Here is a 23600-nt window from a genome sequence, read left to right on the forward strand (position 1 = left end):
ACATGAGATATTGCTGGATTTATTTTCTTAAACACAAATATGAAGTTTTCTTGATTTTTAAAACCTATCATATGATGATTAAAAATCAATTTAATGAGAATCTAAAATTTTTTAGAACTGACTGTGGTGGAGAATACCTTTCAAGTGAATTAAAAAATTATCTTGAAAGTCATGGTATTCTTCACCAAAGATCTTGTCCAAAAACCCCTCAACAAAATGGATTAGCCGAAAGAAAGCATAGACATATAATAGAGACAACTCAAACATTATTTGTTTCTCAAAACATCCCAAAAGGTTTTTGGGCTGAAGCGGCCTTAGCATCTGTCTATTTGATAAATCGGCTACCGTCTAAAAACTTGATCAATATCTCGCCTTTTGAAAAATTGTATACCAAAAAACCTGACTATAGTCGGTTGAGAATTTTCGGTTGTAAATGCTTCGTTCTTACTGACAAGAACGACAAGCTTTCACTAAAAGCCATTGCCTGCGCTTTTCTTGGATATTCCGAAACCCAAAAAGGGTTTCGTTGTTATGATATTAAGAATGACAAGCTATATGTTTCCAGAAATGTGAGTTTTCTGAAAAATGTTAATGGTTTTGAAAGGAGTGAACCCTTTGTAGAAAACATGGATTACTCTTTTTTATTTGAAATGTTAGCACATGATGATGATATTGATGACAATTTCATTCATAATGACGTCAATGATAAAGAAGATGGCTCTTCCCATCCACCTATCTCCCAACATAGAAACAAAGGAGCACTGAGAGATCCTATAACATATACCCATAGAGATAGAAACAGTTTTAGGAGTGCAATTGAAAAATTCAGTGAGCCTTGTGGGTCCAATTCAACAAATGATGAAAATCTACGAAGAACTGAGAGAAATAGAAAGATGCCTTCTAGGTTTATTTCATATGATTCATTTACTCCTAAACATAGAGCCTGCCTTAGCGCCATTCATTTCTATATAGAACCCAGAAACTTCGAAGAAGCAAAAAAGAATGATGAATGGCTGAAAGCAATGGAATGTGAGATTTCAGCTCTCAATAGGGCAAAGACTTGGGAGTTCCAAAATCTTCCTAAGGGTAAGCAAGCAATAGGGTGTAGATGGGTATTTAAGGTAAAAACTAAGAGCGATGGATCTCTTGAGAGATATAAGGCTCGATTAGTTGCAAAAGGATATAGTCAAGAATACGGGATTGACTATGAAGAAACTTTTGCCCCTGTGACCCGAATGGTCACTGTCCGATGTCTCATTATCGTTGCCTCAATCAACAAATGGAACATTTATCAAATGGATGTTAAAAACGCCTTCCTTAATGGTGATATGAATGAAGAAGTATATATGGATGCTTCACCAAGAATGAAGACTCCCAAAGGGAAAGTGCTTCGCCTTCGAAAAGCACTTTATGGTTTAAAACAATCCCCCAAGGCTTGGTATGATAGATTTAACTCCGTAATGTTAGAAAATGGTTTTTCTTCCTGCTTCACTGGCACTGCCTTATTTGTTAGAAAAACCAATGCAGGGATTGTCATTCTGCTCTTATATGTAGATGATATGCTTATAACTGAAAGTGATTCTAAAGGGATTAAAAGCATAAAATCAATTTTGAAGGATAGGTTTGAAATGTCTGATTAGGGATTTCTAACTTATTTTTTGGGTATTGAAGTAGCATACTCTCATAGAGGGTATCTTTTATCTCAAATTAAGCTTGCCTTTGAGATTATTGACAGGTCAGGTATTACGGATGATAAGGTTTGTGAAACTCCTGCTATAGTAGGAGCCAAAATGAAGATTGATGATGGTACTCCTCCCTTCGATCCCACCCCATACAGAGAGCTTGTGGGATCTTTGATGTATCTGAGTATTACTAGACCAGATATCTCTCATGCAGTTTATACTGCAAGTTAGTTCCAACATGCACCAACATCAGTTCACATGAGTGCCATCTTGTGGATTGTGAGATACATAAAAGGCACACTAAACAAGGGAGTATTCTTATTATCTTCTTCTGAATTAAAATTAATTACTTTACTGACTCTGACTGGGGAGGTGACCTAAATAACCTTTACTCCACCACTGGTTTTTGTGTGTTTTTAGGAGACTCGCTGATTTCATGGAGGTGTAAGAAGCAACAAAAAATGTCTCTATCCTCAACAGAAGCTGAATATCATGCCATGTCGACTACTACCATGAAAGTTGTATGGATTCATCAGCTATTAGAAGACATGGGGATCTTAATAGAAGGGCCCACCAAGCTATGCTGTGATAACAAGAGTGCAATATACATTGCCAAAAATCATACTTTTCATGAGCGGACTAAACACATTGAGATGAATTGTCACTATGTTCGGGAAACGTATCTGAAAGGAGGTATAGATCTTCCATATGTAACTTCAGAATATCAGTTGACAGATTTCTTCACCAAAGCCTTGTGTGCTCCGCGGTTCAATTTCCTCCTTGGCAAACTTTCGGTCATCTTGCCCTAAGTTTGAGGGGGGGGGGGGTGTTAAATTGTAATTCATAAGACAATGTATTAATTATAGGGGTATTTTAGTCATTTCTACATTTACGCATATTCATGTTTTTTAATATGATTGTAATTTCTCATTTTTATTTTTTCTTATTTTTGTATTTTTTTCATTTCTTATTTTTGTATTTTTTTCATTTCTTATTTTTGTTCTTTTATGTAATATTTATGTACACAGTCAGTGGCTAACTGTGTACAGTGTACATACAGGTTTAAAAAAGATAGACGTTCTGGTTCCCAATGCATTTATTGCACTTCTTTTGTGGTGTAAAGCTTATAAACACTGCATTTATCTTGTGTCTTGAGTATTTGAAATATCAAGTTATTTGAAAACTTGATTGTTTGCAAGGAATCTTCACAGCTTCTTTCCTTTAAGATTATTCTCCATGGCAGAAGCTCACATTATATAGTATGTACCATTTAATTTGAAGGAGAGGTCTATCTTGGAATCATGCGCCATTTTGAATGTGAAAAGGAAGAGGGAAATGAATAAGTAAATATGAAAGAATCTCTCCTTTAATCACCTCAATCACCAGGAGCACACCAACACATGACCACTCTCCGCAAGTCCAAAAGCACTATGACTTTGATACCATGAAACAAAGTATGTGAAAATACAAAACAAAGTGCACATGCACTATTGCAAACCCAATATGGGATAATACACAAAGCATTGAGGCATTACACAAGCACAAAGTGCATACAAGACTTCGAAGAGTAAAAAAGATCAGCACAACAACATAAAATATATATCTTTGCACATAAAATGCTTAAGTGAAGCATTAAGAAATAGGGACAAGAAGTCCCCTATTTATAGGATACAAGAGAGAAGGAAGCTCCCAAATAGAGCTGTTGGGAGCACGATCATATTTATGACCGTAGGGACTCCCAACAGCTCTATGGTACAAAAAAACAAAGAGCCCTTCATAAATACAAAAAAGACAGAAATATAAAAATAAAATAAAAGTACAAAACTGTCCCTAGTGGACAGTACTTATTACAATGAGAGAAAAAGATGAAAATGCCCTTGAAGGGCATTACCTATTACAAAATAGTTTATAACATAATATATATATATATATATATATATATATATATATATATATATATACATATATTTTAACAATAGAGAGACCTCCCAACGGCTAGATTTCTAGCCGTTCAACCTAGTCCAATGGCTAAAAAACTAGCCATTGGGGCCTTAGTCAACCTAGTTTGACTAAGTCCAAAAAAAGGAAAATAAAGAAAGAAAAGAAGAAAACTATATATATATATATATATATATATATATTAACACTTTGACCCAGCTAGATAGCCACCAAGACCTTTCCCAACTATAACTGCAGACATGAAGTCTGCCCAGTAGGCATAGTTTTTCCCATTTAGCTTCACGGGGATAATTTGGATTCCTTCTTCCTTCTCCATCTCATACCACAACCCCCAAACTATAAGTTATATGCTGCTCACAAAACACTCAACAGCCAAGAGAGTACCAAAGATATGCTATATATAACACTCACAGCAGAAAGAGAACACAATAAAGGCACTGATACACAGAACCTATATGGTGCTATCAATGTCTTCACAAAGGCAATTACGAACAACCAAACAAAGCCTCAATATGTGTGCTCAACTAACTAACACAAGTTACACAACACTATAGGCCCAACAACGACTGGGAGTTATCAATGCACCTTCACAAAAGCAATCACAAATAACCAGGTACAACCTCAAAGTGTGTACAAAAACAGCAAACACAACACTATAAACCCAACAACAGCTAAGATATATCAAAGCACCAGCAACCCAACACAATATGCTGGTCGAAACAGAGAAAAACTACAGAAAATGGGTTACCGTTTGAACTAAGAACCCAAATCTATCATCAAAATTGCACCCAAACACCCAAATAGCCCTTCAAATCAGTCCCAATCTATCACACACCAAAAAATGACCAGATTACAATTGATTTGGGCAAACAAAACCCACCGATAGCATCACAATCACAAACTTTTTGCATTCAGGATACTGTTCATCAGTTTTTTCAGAAAATACAAGAAAATCCACTAAAAATTGAGATTTCATCCGACCATTAAAATTCTTGATTCATTCAATCACAAAAATCAAGAGCTAATGGAATCCAACATCAATCGACCAAAAGTTCAAGACTTCAAGGTTGGTACGGACGTCAGCTGTGGAGAACACAAACTGAGGTGGGTCTCAGCACGATCGATGCAGATGAAGCTTCTTACTCTCACCGATCTTCAACAAAGCACCCTTTTATTTTCAATAGAGCTCTGATACCATATTGAAATCGGGAAACCAGCAAGAACAAAAGGAGAAGAGAGGAGAATAGAGAGGGAAGACAACTTAAACTTCATTAGCAAAAAACCCTGAAAAGGTTACAACATATAGGGGTCGACCCTCTTTTACACTACATGACAAAAATTTAGATACCCACTAACACCTTGAAACATTACAGTTATACCCCTTACTAGTAGGAATATATACACAAATGTAAAGGGTAGCACCAATGAGAAATAATACACATACTGATACCACAATTACACTATTCAACATTAGTGATAATGATCATGTTTGTATTTTGCATATTGTATAATTTTGGGAAGTCCAAAACTGATAGAGGAAAATATTTTCCCATTGAATGGTATTTTTTTGGATAAGTTATTTTCTTTCTATATGTGCTTTTTATGCATCTATATTTAGGATTTACTGATGCATGAAAATCTGCACTTTTGCAGGATTATGTTTCATGTCAAACGAACTTGTAAGCATTGATGGAGCTACCCCCTTTTTTTATTTTTGCTTTGCTTGGGTTTTGAATGAAATTTTCCTTTTGCTTTTGTCCTACTATTGCATGTTATGTAGCTATCGTGTACTTTTTGAGCAAACACTGACTTCATCTAACCATCACATTTGTTATTCTTATACTTTTTGAAATGAGGAGCTTCTGGATGGTGGTTTTATTTTCTTGGAATTGGATATATAAACAAATGGTGTAAGTTTCAGTTTACCAGCAAGCATTTGGTTTACTTAAGGCTTATGTCACATGGATGTGGTACGGGGTACACTGCGGATTCGCTTGATACAATACAACAATTTTCAAAAATTAGGATTCGGAGATACGACTGTACATGCATTGTACATATTTATATATAATAATAATATATTATCCATTAAATGTATATTTATAAGCATATTTTTTTACTGTGTCGGACACCCTGTCATGCATTTTGGACACTGTGTCAGGCATCATGTTGAGCGTGTCAGATACCATGTTTATTGTGTCAGACACCGTGTCTGTGTGTCAGATACAATGTCATACATCGTGTCACAAACATGGTGTTGACTGTGTCCTTTATGAATCACACTGAATCCCATGTCCGAATACATGTTGCGCCATACCGACACGCAGTGCGCCCCTTGAGGGGCATGTCCCTGTGACAGCTTAGGGATCATTTGTTTTATTCCCATGGAAGGGAAGGGCCTTTCATGAAAAGGGGTGCAGATTTCTAAAAAATCCTGTCATCTTGGCCTTCCAATGAGAATGCTTTCATGGGGGGAGGTACGGAAGGATTCACACATGAAAATTGGTAGCAGTAGAAAAATGGTGCCCACTTGTGCCAACATGGCACTTTCCCACCATGATGATTTGATGTTTGTTTGATTCATGGTGGGAAAGGGAAAAAAAAGATTGCCTGCTCAGCAGTTTCCCATGAAAGTTGCATGAAACAAATGAGCACTTAGGAGAATAATTTCCTAGAAAAACCTTCCCTGTTACGTCATACTTTTTTATTGGTAATTCATGCATGTGTGTTTGCAATTATATGTTTCGTGATACTATGTCACGGAAGTCTTCATTTTTTCTTATATTGCATTTGAGTATTCCTTGTTGATCAGTACCTTTTTGTTGCTAATTGGGTTTTATGTTGTGGGCTTTAGTTTCGTTGTTGTCCTCAGCCTTCATGTAGATATTGAAAATTTAAAACCATACTCAGAACAGTAGAAATATGTCTTTCTAGATACTAGAGCAACTATACCATATCCCATAATGTACCACAGATGAAGGAAAGGAAGTTATGTGGGAAAAGATGAAAAATCGTGTGGCTGCAAGAGTTCAATTGTGGATTGCTAGATACATATCCTTTGCCGGGTAGAATTACCTTAACAATGGATGTCATTGCTTTCTCATATCTGCTGTCGTTGCTTTGGCTCTTCATACCTGCTAGCAATCTTCAAAATTCTAGGGAAATCGACAAAAGCAGATATCTAGAATTAATGAGGTAATTAATTTGGAAGGGCACCAACAATGGGAAAATAGGCATTTAGTAAGCTGAAGTCAGATCACATTTTTATAAGATCTTGTGACTGTTAAACAAAGTTTTTTTGGCCAAATGGTGGTGGGCCCCATGCACTGAAGATAAGCCATGGCCCAGGTTCCTAATGACTAAATATAGGTTAAGTGACATACCAATGGAATGGGCCATTCCTAATAAATAGAAGCATCGTTCGACAATGTGGAAGGCCTGGTTGTCAGTCTTTAATAATTTCATTCATTGCTGGATATAAATCTAGTCATGAATAATATGCCTTTCTAGATACTAGAGCAACTATACCATATCTCATAATGTACCAAGGATGGAGGAAAGGAAGGCATGTGGGAAAAGATGAAAAATAGTGTGACTGCACGAGTTCAATTGTGGATTGCTAGATACATATCCCTTGCCGGGTAGAATTACCTTAACAATGGATGTCATTGCTTTCTCATACCTGCTGTCGGTGCCTTGTCCCTTCATACCTGCCAGCAATCTTCAAAATTTTAGGGAAATCGACAAAAGCAGATATCAAGAATTAATGGGGGAAATAATTTGGAAGGGCGCCAACAACGGGAAAATAGGCATTTAGTAAGCTGAAGTCAGATCACATTTTCATAAGATCTTGTCACTATTAAACAAAGCTTTTTTGGCCAAATGGTGGTGGGCCCCATGCACTGAAGATAAGCCATGACCCAGGTTCCTAATGACTAAATATAGGTTAAGTGACATCAATGAAATGGGCCATTCCTAATAAATAGAAGCTGTGCATTTATCAGAACTAACTCCATGTCATCAGGTGGCTAGTCCTCTAATTAAACAATAGAGGTACTAAATCTCTAAATCAACTTGTACATTCTGGTCATGTATTCATATGGTTTCTATCCATCTCTTTAGTTGTTTAGGTCTGATCTAATGATGTATACTCTGCTAGTTTAAAGGGATTAGAAAGCGGAACTGTCCCCTTTTCCAGTTGCTGGGGGCCTGGACACTAGCAACTGGTAACCTGTTAGACATGCATCTTCTGTTAAAGAAATTGTGAAATTGCAAAAATGTGGGAATTTGTTCAGGCACAAATGCCAGTTATATTTGTTTTGGTAAAACTAGCCTACCAAATACTCTCAGGCCTTGGACATGTCTTTTCTGGTTATTGATATAAATATGATTTTGCAGCCCAGATTTGTGGTGAATCAAGTGACTGCAGACAATTGTGATTGTCCAAGAAAGGTGCTCAAGTTCCTAACCGATCTTCATGCTTCATTCCGTTTGCTCAATCTTCGAAATGACTTCTTGCGCAAGAAGTTTGATAGTAAGTATGCTTATGCTTTCATATCTATAACATAAATATATCCCTATCTATGTATTTTTTGAATTAGATATATTTCAAAATTTCCAAGTTTTTCACTTCAAAGATGCTAGCCAATCTTTTCTTGGTATCTTCTACATTCTGTTAGTCATCATCTCTAATAATCATATCATCCACATATAAGAGAAATATACCTCTTCCTTGAAAAGAAGATGACACAAACAAGGCTGAATCGTAATAGCTTTGCTCAAACGCAAGGGACTTAACAATAGAACTAAACTTTTCAAGCAGGGCACGTGGTGCTTGCTTGAGCCCATACAAGGCTCTTCTTAATTTGCACACTCTTCCTTGAGAGTTTGAATACACTTGAGGTAGCTCCATCTATACCTCTTGATCTATTACTCCATTTAAGAATGTATTTTTTTCATATCTACAACAACAATTGCTAGAGCTTAAATGGTGGTCATATGGGCCACATGTACAAAAGTTTCTGCAAAATCTGTTGTAAACTGCTGGCTATATCCCTTTGCTGCCTTAGTTTTTATTTTGTAACGCATTTGTAGCAAACCACATTATTTTCAGATGATAGTTTCACAAGGTCCCATGCATGCATCCTCTCCAAATGACTCAACTCTTCAGCCATAGCTTGTGGCCACTATTCTTCAAAAGTTGCCTCAGCATAAGAGTTAAGCTCAACATATGAGTAAATCAAAGTAGCTGCTTAGGAGAAAAAGACTCATAAGATACAAAGTGAGTGGGAAAAATAAGAACTCTTGAGCTCCAATGTACATGAGGAATAAAAGGTGAAGAAGGTTCTAAACCTGTGTGTTCAGAACGAGCTCAAAATTGTCTTCTAAGTTCCCTGATTCCTCAGCTTCCATTTGTTCTAAAAATGGTATCTCAACAACATTCTCTTGCATCCTAGAATAGATCTGAAAAAAGCTATTGCCCCCAACTTGAGTTCTCCCCCCTTATCAACTCTTTCTTCTGTTGGGAATGGTATAAAAAAGACAAGTCAATCCAACTTTCTTTTTTTCTTTAACTTGACTAAAATAAGGTGTATTTTCATGGAATATCACATTCCTGAATATCCAAAGCTTCTTCTTAATGGGATCATAGCATTTATATGCCTTCGAACCACTCGAAAAACCTTAGAAGCAGCACTTTATTTCTGGAGGAGAAAGCTTATCTTTATACCTATCAGGTAAGAGAAGAAAATAGGTAAACCCAAAAATTCTTATCAACTTATAATTTGGAGCAATTCCATACAATTTCTCATAAGGAGATTACTAAAAGAAATGAGAGAATAGTAAAGCCTCAAAAGCCAATATGTTCCTTCTTTTCTCTTAGTGTGTAGAGGCTGCACACTCTTCTTTCCCTTTTTATTAATATAGAAGCCCTAATGAGGCAGTACATAAAAGTTAACATAATGAGTACAATTACAACACTGCCACTGAAGTGGTGTAAAACATAAAAATAGTAAAGTATACAAGTAGCAAGGAATATATTGCAATACAACCAACTAAAAATAGAAATGAATAATTGTGACAGGTGGCAGTTGAATGTGGGATGAATGAAATAACGATAATGCCCTTGGACTGATACACAAGTTCAGTTAATAGAGATATACTCTTTAAAACTTCAGATGACATGCGATTAATCTGATAAATTGCCATGCATAGGTGTGGCCAACGGGCCGGGTACCCAACGAGATCTCGGGTACTCGGCCTGACTTGGGCCGGGCTTGAGCCTCATTTTGAGGACCTTGCCTGAAAAAGTCAGGCCAGGCCTGACTTGATAATATATTGGGTTGATCTTGGGCACTGGTGTAGGCTCGAGTTGGGCTTTTATGAGACCCATAAAAAAACTTTTTATCCTCACAACTTTTTGGGTTACATTGAAGCCTTTCATGTATGATGGAAAAAACAAAGGTTTTTGCTTTTATAATGATGGAGAGCTACTTAACCTCTTCACCTCATCGATATGGTACTATTCCTTCCATGTGGTTTTATTCATGCATAGTTGAAAAAGCATGATTTTTCGTTTTATAGAAGCGCTATTTAATGCTCTCTCTTTTTTATAGAAGTACCATTTAATGCTCTCTCTCTTATAAATGCCATGCCATATACTTAGTGTTTTATCTCATTTTAAAAAAGAACATGATAAAGTCTTTTAGCATAGGGGATTAGTACCACATTGACTAGGGAAGAGAAGTAAACCCCATGAAAAAGTATAAATAAGGGATAATTCTTCCTTTACACAAGTCACAGTTTGGCCTTCTTGGGTCTGTCCTGACCCGATCCAGGTAATTGTCAATTTCGGTGGGTCTTGGGCAGTCTTCAAACCCCAGTTGATTAATTTCGCGCCTAGCCCAACTCGTTAATTATCGAGACAGGCTTTCAACAGCCAAAAAATATAGCAGGCCTCTCAGGCCCAAACGGGTCACAAATTAGTTAGATCCGATGGTCACCTCTAGCCATGCAAACTGCATTTGCCCAGTAGATCTTAGGTAAACATCCACCAAATAACAAAGCTCTAGGGGTGTAAACACCAAACAACATGCGTCTATTTTTCCTTTCAGCAACCCCATTAAGTTCAGGGGTGTAGAGACACGACTTTTGATAAGCAACCTCTTTCTCCTATAAGAAACTTTTAAACATATGACCAACATATTCACCACTATAATCTGTGCAAAGAATCTTAATCTTAGCAGCAAATTGAGTTTCAACCATAACATAAAATTTCTTAAAAATATAAAAAAGTTACACTTTTACTTTTCATGAAATAGACCCAAGTGTATCTTGTACAATCATCAATAAAGGTGACAAACCTTAGACAAAATTGGTGAGGGACCCCACACATGAGAATGTACTTGGCCAACCTACAACTCTCACACTTCTTTACATGACTTGACATAACCACCTTATACCTATCTAGACTCTCTAAGGATATCAAATACTGCGACCTAGAGCTGGAAATATGACCCAGTTTTTGGTGTCTCAAAATAGACTCATCTAAAACCACTATTGCCAAACTAGGACCAACTCCATATCTCCTCTGAGCACTTATTTCCAACCAGTCCAGGTATTACATGTCTTCTCTTCTATGGTCAATCCCAATCATTCTCTTTGATAGTTGATTCTGCACAATACAATCAACAGAAGAAAATGTAACATTCCAGTTAAGCTTAGTAATTTGGCTAATAAAAATAAGATTCATAGCAAGAGAGGAAATATGATAAACTTGAAAAATATTCAGTTTACTTTCAGGACAAAAACCTTCTAGCCCAGTTTGATTAGCCAAGTTTGATTGCTCATAAATTTGCTTTAAATACCCCCAAACATACTTGGCTGCTTCATTCTTCATAATATTGACTATAATGTTTTGCTCCACAGAACTCAAGAGCCATGACTTTAGGGTTGTTCTCCTACTCTATAATGTTAATGTCATTTCAGTTTGGATTTGGTATCATCCAAGTACCCACATAGCCAAATCCCTTGACCACAATCTTTACAAATGCAGTCTAATATGAATAATTTGTCCCATCCAACTTAATGGGAATGATATGAATACCTTCCTTCTCCATTACTCACCAAACCCCTGATATTCAAGAATCCTTCACACAATAACAAGCGAGAATACCAAGCAAAAACAAGTAATATGCAGCACCAGCAACACCGAAATACACTGCACACAAATATATGATAGTACCAGCAAGATTCAAGAACGATAGCACTTGCTGTCACATAACTACGAACCCAACACATCTCTGCCGATACACTATCTCAAAGGAAAACCGGCTCAAGAACTTCAATCAAAACAACAAATAATGACCAGATGCACAAAGATATACCCCAAACACCAAAACTGCAAAATATTCTAACAAATTACAACAGGATACCATAGCCGATGCATTCAAACATGGTAAAAACAGGTTACTGCCTGTAGGAAAAGCTCCAAAAAGGCAATAGAACTACGAAAATAAGCCAATGCCCTTCACCAAATCACTTGCTTAGTGATTCAACACTAAAAACGACCCAAAAGCATAGATTTCCAGTCACTGATATCCACGGATAAGATCAGAATAGACAAATGAATAAAAAATGGCCCCTATTTATCGCCTTTTCAGAAAATCCTAATAAATCCAATATTGCTCAGATCGCTCTAATTTTTGATTGAATAGCCTTCTAAAATCAAGATATAGATGATGCATATCTCAATCAAAATTTAGAGTGATCTGACCAATATTGGATTTATTAGTTTTTTCTGAAAAGGCGATAAATATGGGCCAGTTTTGATTCATTTGTCTATTTTGATCTTATCGTTGGATATCAGTGACTGGAAATCTATGTTTTTGGGTTGTTTTAGTGTTGAATCACTAAGCAAGTGATTTGGTGAAGGGCATTGGCGTATTTTCGGAGTTCTATTGCCTCTTTGGAGCTCTTCCTACAGGCAGTAACCTGTTTTTACCATGTTTGAATGAGAGCCAAACTGCTCCATCTGTACTGCACTTGCTGACATCAACACTCTAGCGAATGAGACTTGATGCAGGTCACGGAGAACAGCAGAATGAAGCCTCTCTCTTCTCCTAATCTTGCTCTCAATCCTCTCTGCTAGATGAGATGGCTTTGACACCATATAAAGGCAAATAGAAGAACTAGCAATGAAGATCAAGAACAAGAGAAACTTTATTAAGAAAGAAAATGAGGGTTACAACAGAATATATGGGACGTCCTCCCTTTCTAGCAGCACATCTGAAAATGAACCATAAAAGCCCTCTACTTTGACTCTTGCAACAACCCCAAAAGAATGGACAAGACTGCCCTAAGTAAATAGCATAAAAGACAAGTGGGGGGTAGCACCGTGCATAGTAACACAAGTATAGTACATATCTCAACATTGAACATGCTTCATGGTGTTAAATCTGAGTATAATCCTATGTTGGTCTTGCTAAATGAACGTTCTTGTTTCTCCTTTCTTCACAGGCTTGAAGTATGACTTGAGAAGAGTTGAAGAAGTTTACTATGATGTTAAGATCCGAGGCTTGGCTGGTGATTCAGTGGAGAACCGTACTGTAGGGGATCAACCTTAGCTAGAAAATTTAACATCGCTAAAGCTTGAAATTTTCAGTTAATGCATCAACTTGATCGTACTTGCTTCATTTGCATCCTGTCCTCATTTTTGGTTTGACCTGCAGCTTATGAAGGATTGCTTTTGAGTTTTTCTATGTAAAAGCTTTTTGGTTGCTCTGATATCATACTAGCTGTTGAGTTTGACGAGTCTGATACATAAAGAATGCTGATTAGTTTTGTAGTAGCGGGCACCTGTTCATGGTTTTAAAGAATCATAATTTATATCACTAATGTTTTGAAAATGTTCCTCTAGGTACATCTGAGGATACAGGTATTTGAATGAAAGTTAAGTTCCAGTATGTTAGAGTGCTGATTGCCAAATTTTGAGGTTGTCCATTCACAACCCATTTTTTTTGATGATTTAGTGTCAATGTTGGAACTATTGAATATTATAAGAATTCTTTTGCTGGACTTTTGTGACAAACGTTGACATTATTTGAAAATTATTGCAAAAAGGTGATATGTTTTATGTGCAAAATCTTGCAGGAAAAATTCAAAATTTGTTGTTTCTTTCCTTTAAGTTTTAAACAATGTCACAGATTTCGCTGATATTTTGAAAATATCATGATATTATTGGCATTTTCAGCTAGGTTGATAATATAGGCAATAATTGCGGTGTTTTCAAAATATTTCCAAAATGAAAATATTTCGATATTTTCACAATATTTTGTGATATTTTAAAAAATCATATTTTTATATATTTTAGTTTCAATTTTTCAATTTTGTTTGTATTTTAAAAACTTTAAAAATTTGTTTCTTTATTTTTTTGCAAGAAAAATAATAGAAAACCATTATTTTCCTATGTTATTATTATCCATATTTTTTGAAATATTACTGCTTCTGAGATTTTCTTGAGAAAAATCACTTTTAGAAAAAATCCTCGAGAAAAATCCTCGCAAAGAAATTTCCTTGAACATTTCAGGTGGCTAGTCACGATTTTAAATATGCATAATATATATATTTTTGCTAAGACCTTCCTAATAATTGTGAGAACAAAAAAAGTATTACAAGAAATTGATGGCCAAATGATCGCCGTTTAAAACGTTAGTCACTATGAGCTGTCATCTAGGGGATTTTACTGTTTTATAGGAAGTGGACATTGGTTATTCGTTGCTTTATCTATCTTTACTTTTTGTTTATTATTATTTTTTTTGGCAGGTTTAATAGCCTCAGTAGGGTTCAAACCTCACTTTTGCGCCTTCACCGTCTAGTTATCATATTTGACCTCATTTAGGCCTTGTTTGGATGATAAGGAGCAAAACCTAGTTTTTGTCTGACCAGGTTTTGCTTAAAACCAATTTTTTATCAAACTTGGGTTGCCAAAAGCCAACAAAAAAGGGCTTTTTGGGTAATTAAAAACCTGGTTTTCAGGTTTTTGATAATTAAAAACTAAAAAAAAAAAAAGCTGGCCATTTTTCAGCCAGCCTGGTCATGTCCAAACACTAAAAAAAACCAAATAAAGAAACCATGGCTGGCGTCCGCTGGAAAATGGTCGGGTAGGTGCTGCCCTTGCTGGGCAGCACCAGCTCGGCCATTTCCCGCCCAATGGCTGATCGGAAAATGGCCAATCATTTCATAAATCCCCATCAGGCAGAAACAGTTCGGCCAGTGACTGGTTGGAAATGGTTGGGGCAGGACTAGAGAAAGAGGCACGTGAATTCAAGTGTGGTTATGGTGCTTCATGGTGAGGATGGCCAAAATGATATTGGTAAGACTTGGTTAATGTTGTTGGCCGTTTTTGTTAGTCCCATTGGGTGTTCTGGTGCCTTTAATTGGTGAGCTCTATAAGGGCATGGGTGTTGGTCTTCACTTGGGTTTTACTTTGCACGAGGCCATGCCCATTAAGTAACCTGGTTATAAAAAAGAGGAAGAGCAAAGGATTGGGCTTGTGCAAGGAATTTGTAATACATGACAATTACGAAAACCAACCCAAGAATCTGAGGCCTGGGAGACTTAACAAATACCAAATCACAAGTTATCTTGCGCTGAATCAACCAAAACAATAACCAATTTTATTAACCAATAAAATGAATATCATAAAATAGAAATAAATAAAGTACTTAACATAGAGTCACACTGTCAAGAATATTAGAAACCAGTCACGTAGACTCGCATGTTTCATGTGGTAGTCAGCCCATCACTGAGCTCCTGGTCCTGAAAAATATTTTGAAATATCGAGTAAGAATCAAAGATTCTTTATATGAATTTCTCAGAATGTCGTGCCATGGTAAGAGCTGCGAGCGAAATCACATAGCTGAGGTACCTTCTCAATGATCTTGGATGCCTCCAAAATCAATCGACTCACTTATATTGTGACAATCAATCAACACTGCATGTAGCCGCAAACCTGGTGTTCCATGAATGCACTAAGTGTAACGACTTTAGCTTATTTTCGTGAAAAGTGAATTTTAATTTTATTTTTTTAAAAACAATTGCGAAAACCAAAACCCAAGGATTCAGAGTCTCACATACTTAACAACTACCAAAACTACAAGTGATCTTTATATTGAACCAACCAATCAAATAACCAACTTTATTAGGCAAATAAATAAATGTCATAGAACAAAAATAGAAAATATAATCTAGAGCCACATTGTCAAGAAAATATCAAAACTAGCCACACGATCTCGTAGGCTTTCTGCGACAATTATTCCCATCACTGAGCTTTAAGTCCTAAGAAAAATATTTGAAATACTGGGTAAGAATCAAAGATTCTTTGTACGAATTTCTCTAAAAATCTAAATGGGCAAGAGAGAGCATAAATGAAATTCATGCAAGTATTTAGAGGAATATAAGAATAACAATTTTATAATTCATTTATCATTCGAGCATCTAAAGGCAAGTATCACACAATAACAATTTCTTACATGAATCAAAACAAGTAAGAATGCATGAACTAATGCAGAACAATAAATATGCATAATTCTAATGGACATGCATAGATAATTTATTAAGTTATTATCAAAGTTCTCTTTTGCATGCATGTCTCTATTAAATGCATAGAATTTTAATTTCACTTTTCATTAAACCCGTAGATACTCAAAACGAACACAACAATCCTCAAAGTTCAAGATAGATTCCCAGTTATAGCTTAACACATAACTTGTATTTTTTATTATTGGGTTCTACACTTGTTCTTTGATTGATATCAGGAATCAACACTATCTATCGGAACATTAGAAATCAACAACAAATGTCGGGACACCAAAAAAATCAACATCCACCGATGCCACTTTCTTGGTATACCAATAATAACAGTCGTGTCTACAATACCACCTCCAGGCAAAGTGACTGAAAACTTTTTAAAATCGTGGTCAGAAGGTGAACGACCTTATCGGGTTTAGGGACACAAACGCACACAGAGTTTTAGTATCCTCATGATTTTTCCAAAACTGTCATCCAAGATTCTCACACTGTAGAAGGGACATCTAGGAAGAAAATTAATTACACTGTTTATCTCATTTATCTTTTTAATAAAAGTCAAGTTCTTTATACAAACCGTTTTGCAAATCCCAACACGAGGCCTTGGCCCATTACAATTTTAACAGTGCAATTAAATTAGAAAACCAATAGTTTTATAATAAATTTTGCAGTGCATAAATACGACTCTTGAAACAATATATGCTCTTGGCCCACATGGCCTACAATGGTTCACATCTAACCACCGATGCATCTTATGCAAAATCCTCAGTAAACATGCAAATACACAATTATTCAAACATGTCCATAATACACATTCATCCACACACAACCAGAATGTACATATAAAATAAATTGCATATGCATACGAACAAATGCTTACAATATGCATTTTTCTTTCATGATCCATCTCATGCATAACATTCAAACATGCATGTGATCATGTTAATGCAACATCAAAATAACTTTAGAAATTACGTGTGCACGATATGCACATTTATGCCAACATGATATTCAGTTGCTTGAGCATACATAACCAATCTAAATATAGAGTATGATGCATAATTCTACAGCCCATATGCATGTGAGCCCGAACAATGCAAGGCTGTTCAGGTTGCACAACACATGAAAATAAATTTTCTTCTTCGGTCCACAGGTGTAAAATCTGCTCACATCATTTTTTTTAAATCTAGTATATGCATATGACCTTGAGTATAGTAAAAACATGAAATCGGGTTCATGTGCAAAAATTGTGTACTTTGAGACACGGTTCATGTGCAAAAAGTTGTGTATATAAAAGTCTGGCTCATGTTTTCATTCAAGCACATGATAAAAGTAAATACCCAACAACCAGTGCAAACCTGGCAGATCTGGACCAGATCTGTAATGTTGAAGAAATTGGTAGATCTGTCCAGATCTACCAACTCATGGAAATCGACAGATCTGACTAGAACCACATGTGCCTATTGTTCGGTAGGTCTGATCCGAAACAACACCATGTCCTCTATCGTTAGACCAAAATTTTTTAAAGAGAAAATGAAATCAAGAAGGGCAGTTGGCCCAGATGGTATACCTATCGAGGCTTGGAAATGCTTGGGAGAGAAAGGTTTAGAATGGTTGACAAATCTTTTTAACTTGATTTGGCGAACAAATAAGATGCCTAATGAGTGGAGGAAGAGTACTTTGGTGCCTTTATATAAGAATAAGGGTGATATACAAGATTGCACAAACTATCGTGGTATAAAACTCATGAGTCATACTATGAAACTTTGGGAGAGGGTGATTGAGTCTAGGTTGAGGAAGGTTGCCATGATATCGGAGAATCAATTTGGTTTTATGCCTGGAAGATCAACTATGGAAGCTATACATCTTCTTAGACAACTTATTGAAAGATATAGAGAGAGGAACAAAGATTTGCATATGGTTTTTATTGATTTAGAGAAGGCATACGATAGAGTACCTAGGGACGTTCTCTGGTGGACAATGATGAAGAAAGGTGTTTCTCTCAAGTACATTAGTATAATTAAAGATATGTATGAAGGAGTAGTAACCAATGTCCGCACTTGTGGAGGGGTGACAACCAATTTCCCGATAACGGTTGGGTTACATCAAGGATCTGCTTTAAGCCCTTTCCTATTTGCGATAGTGATGGATGAGCTTACGAGATCAATTCAAGAAAATGTACCGTGGTGTATGTTGTTTGCTGATGATATTGTTTTGATTGATGAGTCTAGAGCTGGGGTTAATGCTAAGTTAGAATTATGGAGACAGACATTGGAAGCTAGAGGTTTTAAGTTGAGTAAGAGTAAGACTGAATATATGGAATGTCGGTTTAGTAAGCAACGAAGTAGTGATGGGAGTGTAGTGAAGCTTGGTGAGCAAGATATACCGGTGAATGATTATTTCAAATATTTGGGATCCATCATTCAAAAGTATGGAGAAATTGATGGAGATGTAAATCATAGGATAAAGGTTGGGTGGATGAAATGGAAAAGTGCTACTGGAGTGCTGTGCGATCGTAGAATGCCATTGCGGTTGAAGGGAAAGTTTTATAGGACGACTATTAGACCCGCTTTACTATATGGTACGGAATGTTGGGCTGCCAAGAGACATCATATTCAAAAAATGAGTGTAGCTGAGATGCGGATGCTTAGATGGATGTGTAGAAATACAATAAAAGATAAGATTCGGAACGAAGAGATACGTAAGAAGGTAAGTGTTGCACCCATTGAAAATAAGATGCGAGAGAATCGTTTACGGTGGTTTGGACATATTCGGCGAAGGCCTAATGATGCTCCAGTTAGAAGGTTGGAGAAATGGGAAAATATATTAGTTAAAAGAGGTCGGGGTAGGCCTAGGAAGACTTGGATGGAGATGATAGGAAAGGATATGAATGCTTTGAACCTCACCGAGGACATGGCGTTGGATAGAAATGATTGGAGGAAAAGGATTCATGTGGAAGACCCAAAATGAATTTCTTTTTTGGTTCATATCGCTGACCCCAATTGTTTTGGGATGAAGGCGTAGTTGTTGTTGTTGTTGTTGTAGAAAATGCACATGTATAAACCAGTAAGATCAGCCCATACCCTGGCAGGTAAAACAGATCGTATAACATGGTTTCAAACTATTGGCTGTCAGTTAGTCATAACACGGTAATCCTGGACAAATCTGAACCAGATCTGTCCACCTTAGTGTGAGTCGACAACTCAGTTATTTGTTGCGTTACTAGTACAACATGCTATTGACAACATGCAGTGTGTTGGTTGGTAACATGCTTTCAGCAGCATGTTACTGCTGTAGCTAGTGTGCATGACAAAATTGGCAACATTATGCTGCCAAAAACAAAATTTCCTTTTTACCAATCGAATGCCGATATTAAACCAATTTCGACAGTCTAACACAGTCCAATAAAAACTTTGATATAACATAAATATGACAACCTCAAAAAACACTTTATCATGAACATAGATAGTGCTGAAAAAGAAATAAATCCGCTGAACAGTCTTAAAAACATATTCAATATAACAGTTCTTAAAAACACATTCAATATGATAGCTCTTAAAAACAAACACACTTAATATGACAGTCTTGCTGGAAATCGGCGTGAGGTCTGGTTTGGACCAGATCTGATCCAAATAAGACCATGACATGCCAGCCAATGCACGGTCAATCCCCTATACATACATATATGTAGGTTCCTGCGGCAGGTCTGTTGACTGTTCTAAAACATGTAAACACACAGTTCAGGTTGTTTTTTTTTACACTAAAATGCGCAATCAGATTTACTGTTTCAAATGTAAAAACATGCAATCAGATTTGCTGTTTCAATAATGAAAACATGCAACCAGATTTGCTGTTTCAAACATGTCACACAAATCTGATTTGCAGTTTTAACAGGAAATCATGCAAAACATATCTACAACTGAGAAATATGCAGAAAATAACACGCAGGTCAGACTTTCAGTTTTAAAACACGAAAAAAGTAATCACGCAAATCAGAAATCGTGCTCATGCTAAAAGAAATCGATGGCTGCTCTAACATATATATATATATATATATATAGGCTAAAAAGGAGAACAGAGAAAATCGACTCATATATATATATATATATATATATATATATATATATTCAAGATTAGATTTTTCCCTTTTCCACTAAAAATCTCACATAAACTTGATTTAGATTATTTCTCTTCAATCAAAAGAGGAACCCGTACCTTTGATCAGAGAAGAAAAAAAAGCGAAAAACTTTTTCTTCCTTCTTCTTTCTTTTCCTCCTTTTTTCCTTTCTCTCTCATTTCCCATAAGTTTCTCTCTCTCTCTTTCTCTCTTCTATTTTTTTTTGTGTTTTATATACTTAGTGGGCTCCTCTAGAGGGTGATGCCCCTCTAGAGCTTTCCATTTGGTTAGGGATAGAGTTCTACTAGTCTAGAACTCTATTTCTAATATATTTTCCCTTTTTAACTACCTTTTTTTATCTATTTGTTATTTTATTTTATTTCACTTAATTATCTTTAACCCATTTGGGAGTTTTTAGAGGGTGATGCACCTCTAGATTCTCCTAATTAGGCGAAGTTCTACAAATGTGGAACTCCCCCTTATCTAGAAAATAAAATTCACAATTTATTACTAATTAATATTTTATTAAACAATAAATTTTTAGAATATTCCATATGGTACCTTCCTCTTCTGGGAGTTCTTTTAACATGAAATTTCACTCAATTTAACTTTTATATTGAATTTAAAACTTTAAAGTAGTTGGAATTGGATTTTAGATCTTGATCCAGATCCATATTCAAGATTCAAATTCATATCCAATATCTATATGGATCTCAGCCTGGACCAGATCCTAATTAATATGGGTCTTGGGTTGGGTCTAGATTCATATCAAATTAGATCAAATAGATCGGATCTAAACCATAACTGATCACAACGAGGTGGGTTATTTTTTAAAAAATGCAATTTTCGGGCTAACTATAGCTCGAATTCAGAAAAAAAAAATCAATGTCTTCAGAATTTTGAAATAGATCTAATGATATACTACATGAATTTTGCCTGAATTTAACCCAAATTTTGCTCGTTTTTTGCTCGATTTTAAAAATAAAAAACAAAAAGTTTTTACAAATCTTATTTGCCTCATTTTAGTCTTGCTAATGGGTTATGGGCCACACCCAGATTCAACTAACATCATCTAAAAAAGAGGATTTCTATCAACTTTCAAAATACCTAGCCAAATTTTCAGAATTTAAAATGATAGAAAAACCACGATATTACACCAAGTATATTGAGTTTTATTGTCACTTCGTAAGAGAAAAATTACAGCAATGAGAGATTGTTTCCAAGTTCATCCAGAGCAAACATCAACGAGTAGATATCTTTACTAAAGCTCTCAATCCGGATCAACTTACTTATTTATCGGGCAAGTTGGGCATGATCAATCCTCATGCACCGGTTTAAAAGGGAGTGTTAAACCATTCCCAATTTGGACGTCGCGATGGTGGAATATATGCATTATCATGTTATCTTTCTTACTTACTGATTGAGGTGATAACAAAAAATGCCAGCCGATATTGGAGATCAAATGTCTTGATATATGTGAGGTCTACAATTTGTATTCTATATTCAAGTGAGGCCGTTCTTAATTTCAAGGACTCCATTCTCTAACAATATGCATGAGTTCCACTTAATTCTTTGCAAATTGTGTCATGCAGAGTAGGGTGCGAACAGGTTTAATATGTAGTTCATCATGATAGATCTGAATCTAAAATATGAACATTGTACAGCTAGTATCAATCCTAATCCAAATTAGATTTGGTGCATTAGAGTTGAATTGGGATCCAAATTTTAAATGATAATATTCGATAGGTTTTAAACAAGGGCTTTACATGTAAAAGGTGCAAGTAGATTGTATCTTATCTGAATCCAAATATAGATAACATGGAATGCACCAAGACAAGTTCATATCCATACCTAGAAAGTCCAATAATGTATGTCTGAAATGGGAATCAGCTTCGGCAAGAGTTTTTCTTGCTTCGGCAAGGGTTCCTCATCATTAAAAAAAATGGGAATCAGCTAAAACAGAATTCAGATTCGACCAAGAGGCTTACATATAATCTGATTTGGATTTTAGTTGGATTCACATTTTACTCATTCGAATGCAAAACTCGATACTGAATCTAGATCTTACTTTAGCCACTAAATCCAACTAAATGGACTCGGATTTGGTCCGATGTCAGACCTGAACCATAGCCCTTGTTCTTCGACGATTTGGAATTAGTCCGTCATTCTGTATGCCGGTGGCTCGGTAATTCTATATTTAATATATTTAAAATTAAGCTGAACCTATTATCAAATCACGACAGTTTGGCCGAGTGGTCTAAGGCGCCAGATTTAGGCTCTGGTCCGAAAGGGCGTGGGTTCAAATCCCACAGCTGTCAATATTTGTTTTTAATTTTTATTTTTTGAAAGGCAGATCCCCACCAGTTATTCAACTTACCATTGGGTTTTGAACCTGCAACGTCCCACCCACAAGGAGAAGTAAACATACAGCTCCTCCCAACCACACGGAGACCCATTGGTTTTTATTAGCTTTTTTTTTTTGTTTATGGGTTCTTTTCTCAATGCAGCCTTATGTTGTTTTTTCTCTCATGGACTCTTTTCTCTCGAATGGTTCATATTTATTCTTCTTTTTAGCATATAGCACACACACACACACATATATATATATATATATTGAACCAGGCTACTTAATGGGCCCACCTCCCTGCAAAGTAAAACTTGGGGTTGAGGACAACCCAGCCTTAAGTGCCTCAACGGCCGTCCCCAGTGGGATTCGATCCGGAGCCTTCAGCAGGACCCCACAATGGGTAACACTGCGGTGGTGCCTACACTTCATAGGCATTGAACATAGTGTAATTTATAGGAACCTAATATATGGTAATTTTACATTTTAACTTTTAGGGTTTGATTTTTTAAAAATAAATGCTTATTTTTGGAGAATTTTACTCAAACACGGATGCATGAGTTATTTTTACCCTCTAAAATTACTTATTTGCCTTTATTTATGCTCTCTAGTCCAATATGGACTTTCTCCTTTGCAACCAAACGTGCTCCATAGTCATTCCAACCAACAATCACAAGGACCTAACCATTACACATATAAATGAAGACAATCTCACTTCCTCTTCCAAATGCATAAACCCTCATCAGAGCTATCATTTTCCAAACACCCATCGACCATGTATCTACCAAATGCATAAACTCCTATCCCAACTGCCACTTTTCAAACATAGCCGCCCGTTTGGATGACACCCCCAAACCCAATTTTTTAAACCAGTTTTTTACATGAAAACCAAGTTTGGTCCATTGTTTGAATG

The 23600-nt window shown here is 36.1% G+C and overlaps 1 protein-coding gene and 1 non-coding gene across 2 annotated transcripts in view; both read left to right on the forward strand.

The window, feature by feature from the left end:
• LOC149844936 (uncharacterized) overlaps positions 1–13516 on the forward strand; it is a 35267-nt gene extending 21751 nt beyond the window's left edge. The window contains exons 5-7 of the mRNA XM_089997391.1: positions 5295–5320; positions 8040–8175; positions 13158–13516. Of these exons, the coding sequence (XP_089853517.1) occupies positions 5295–5320; positions 8040–8175; positions 13158–13264 (269 nt within the window). The 3' untranslated portion in view covers positions 13265–13516. The remainder of the gene's footprint in view (positions 1–5294; positions 5321–8039; positions 8176–13157) is intronic.
• A 9065-nt stretch (positions 13517–22581) lies between these two features.
• On the forward strand, positions 22582–22661 carry TRNAL-UAG (transfer RNA leucine (anticodon UAG)). The gene has a single exon. It is a non-coding gene; the product is annotated as a tRNA-Leu (tRNA).
• The last annotated feature ends 939 nt before the right edge of the window (positions 22662–23600 follow it).

The sequence above is a fragment of the Nuphar pumila genome, chromosome 2, assembly GCF_984573655.1.
Source record: "Nuphar pumila chromosome 2, dmNupPumi1.hap1.1, whole genome shotgun sequence".
In the NCBI taxonomy this organism is placed as follows: domain Eukaryota; kingdom Viridiplantae; phylum Streptophyta; class Magnoliopsida; order Nymphaeales; family Nymphaeaceae; genus Nuphar; species Nuphar pumila.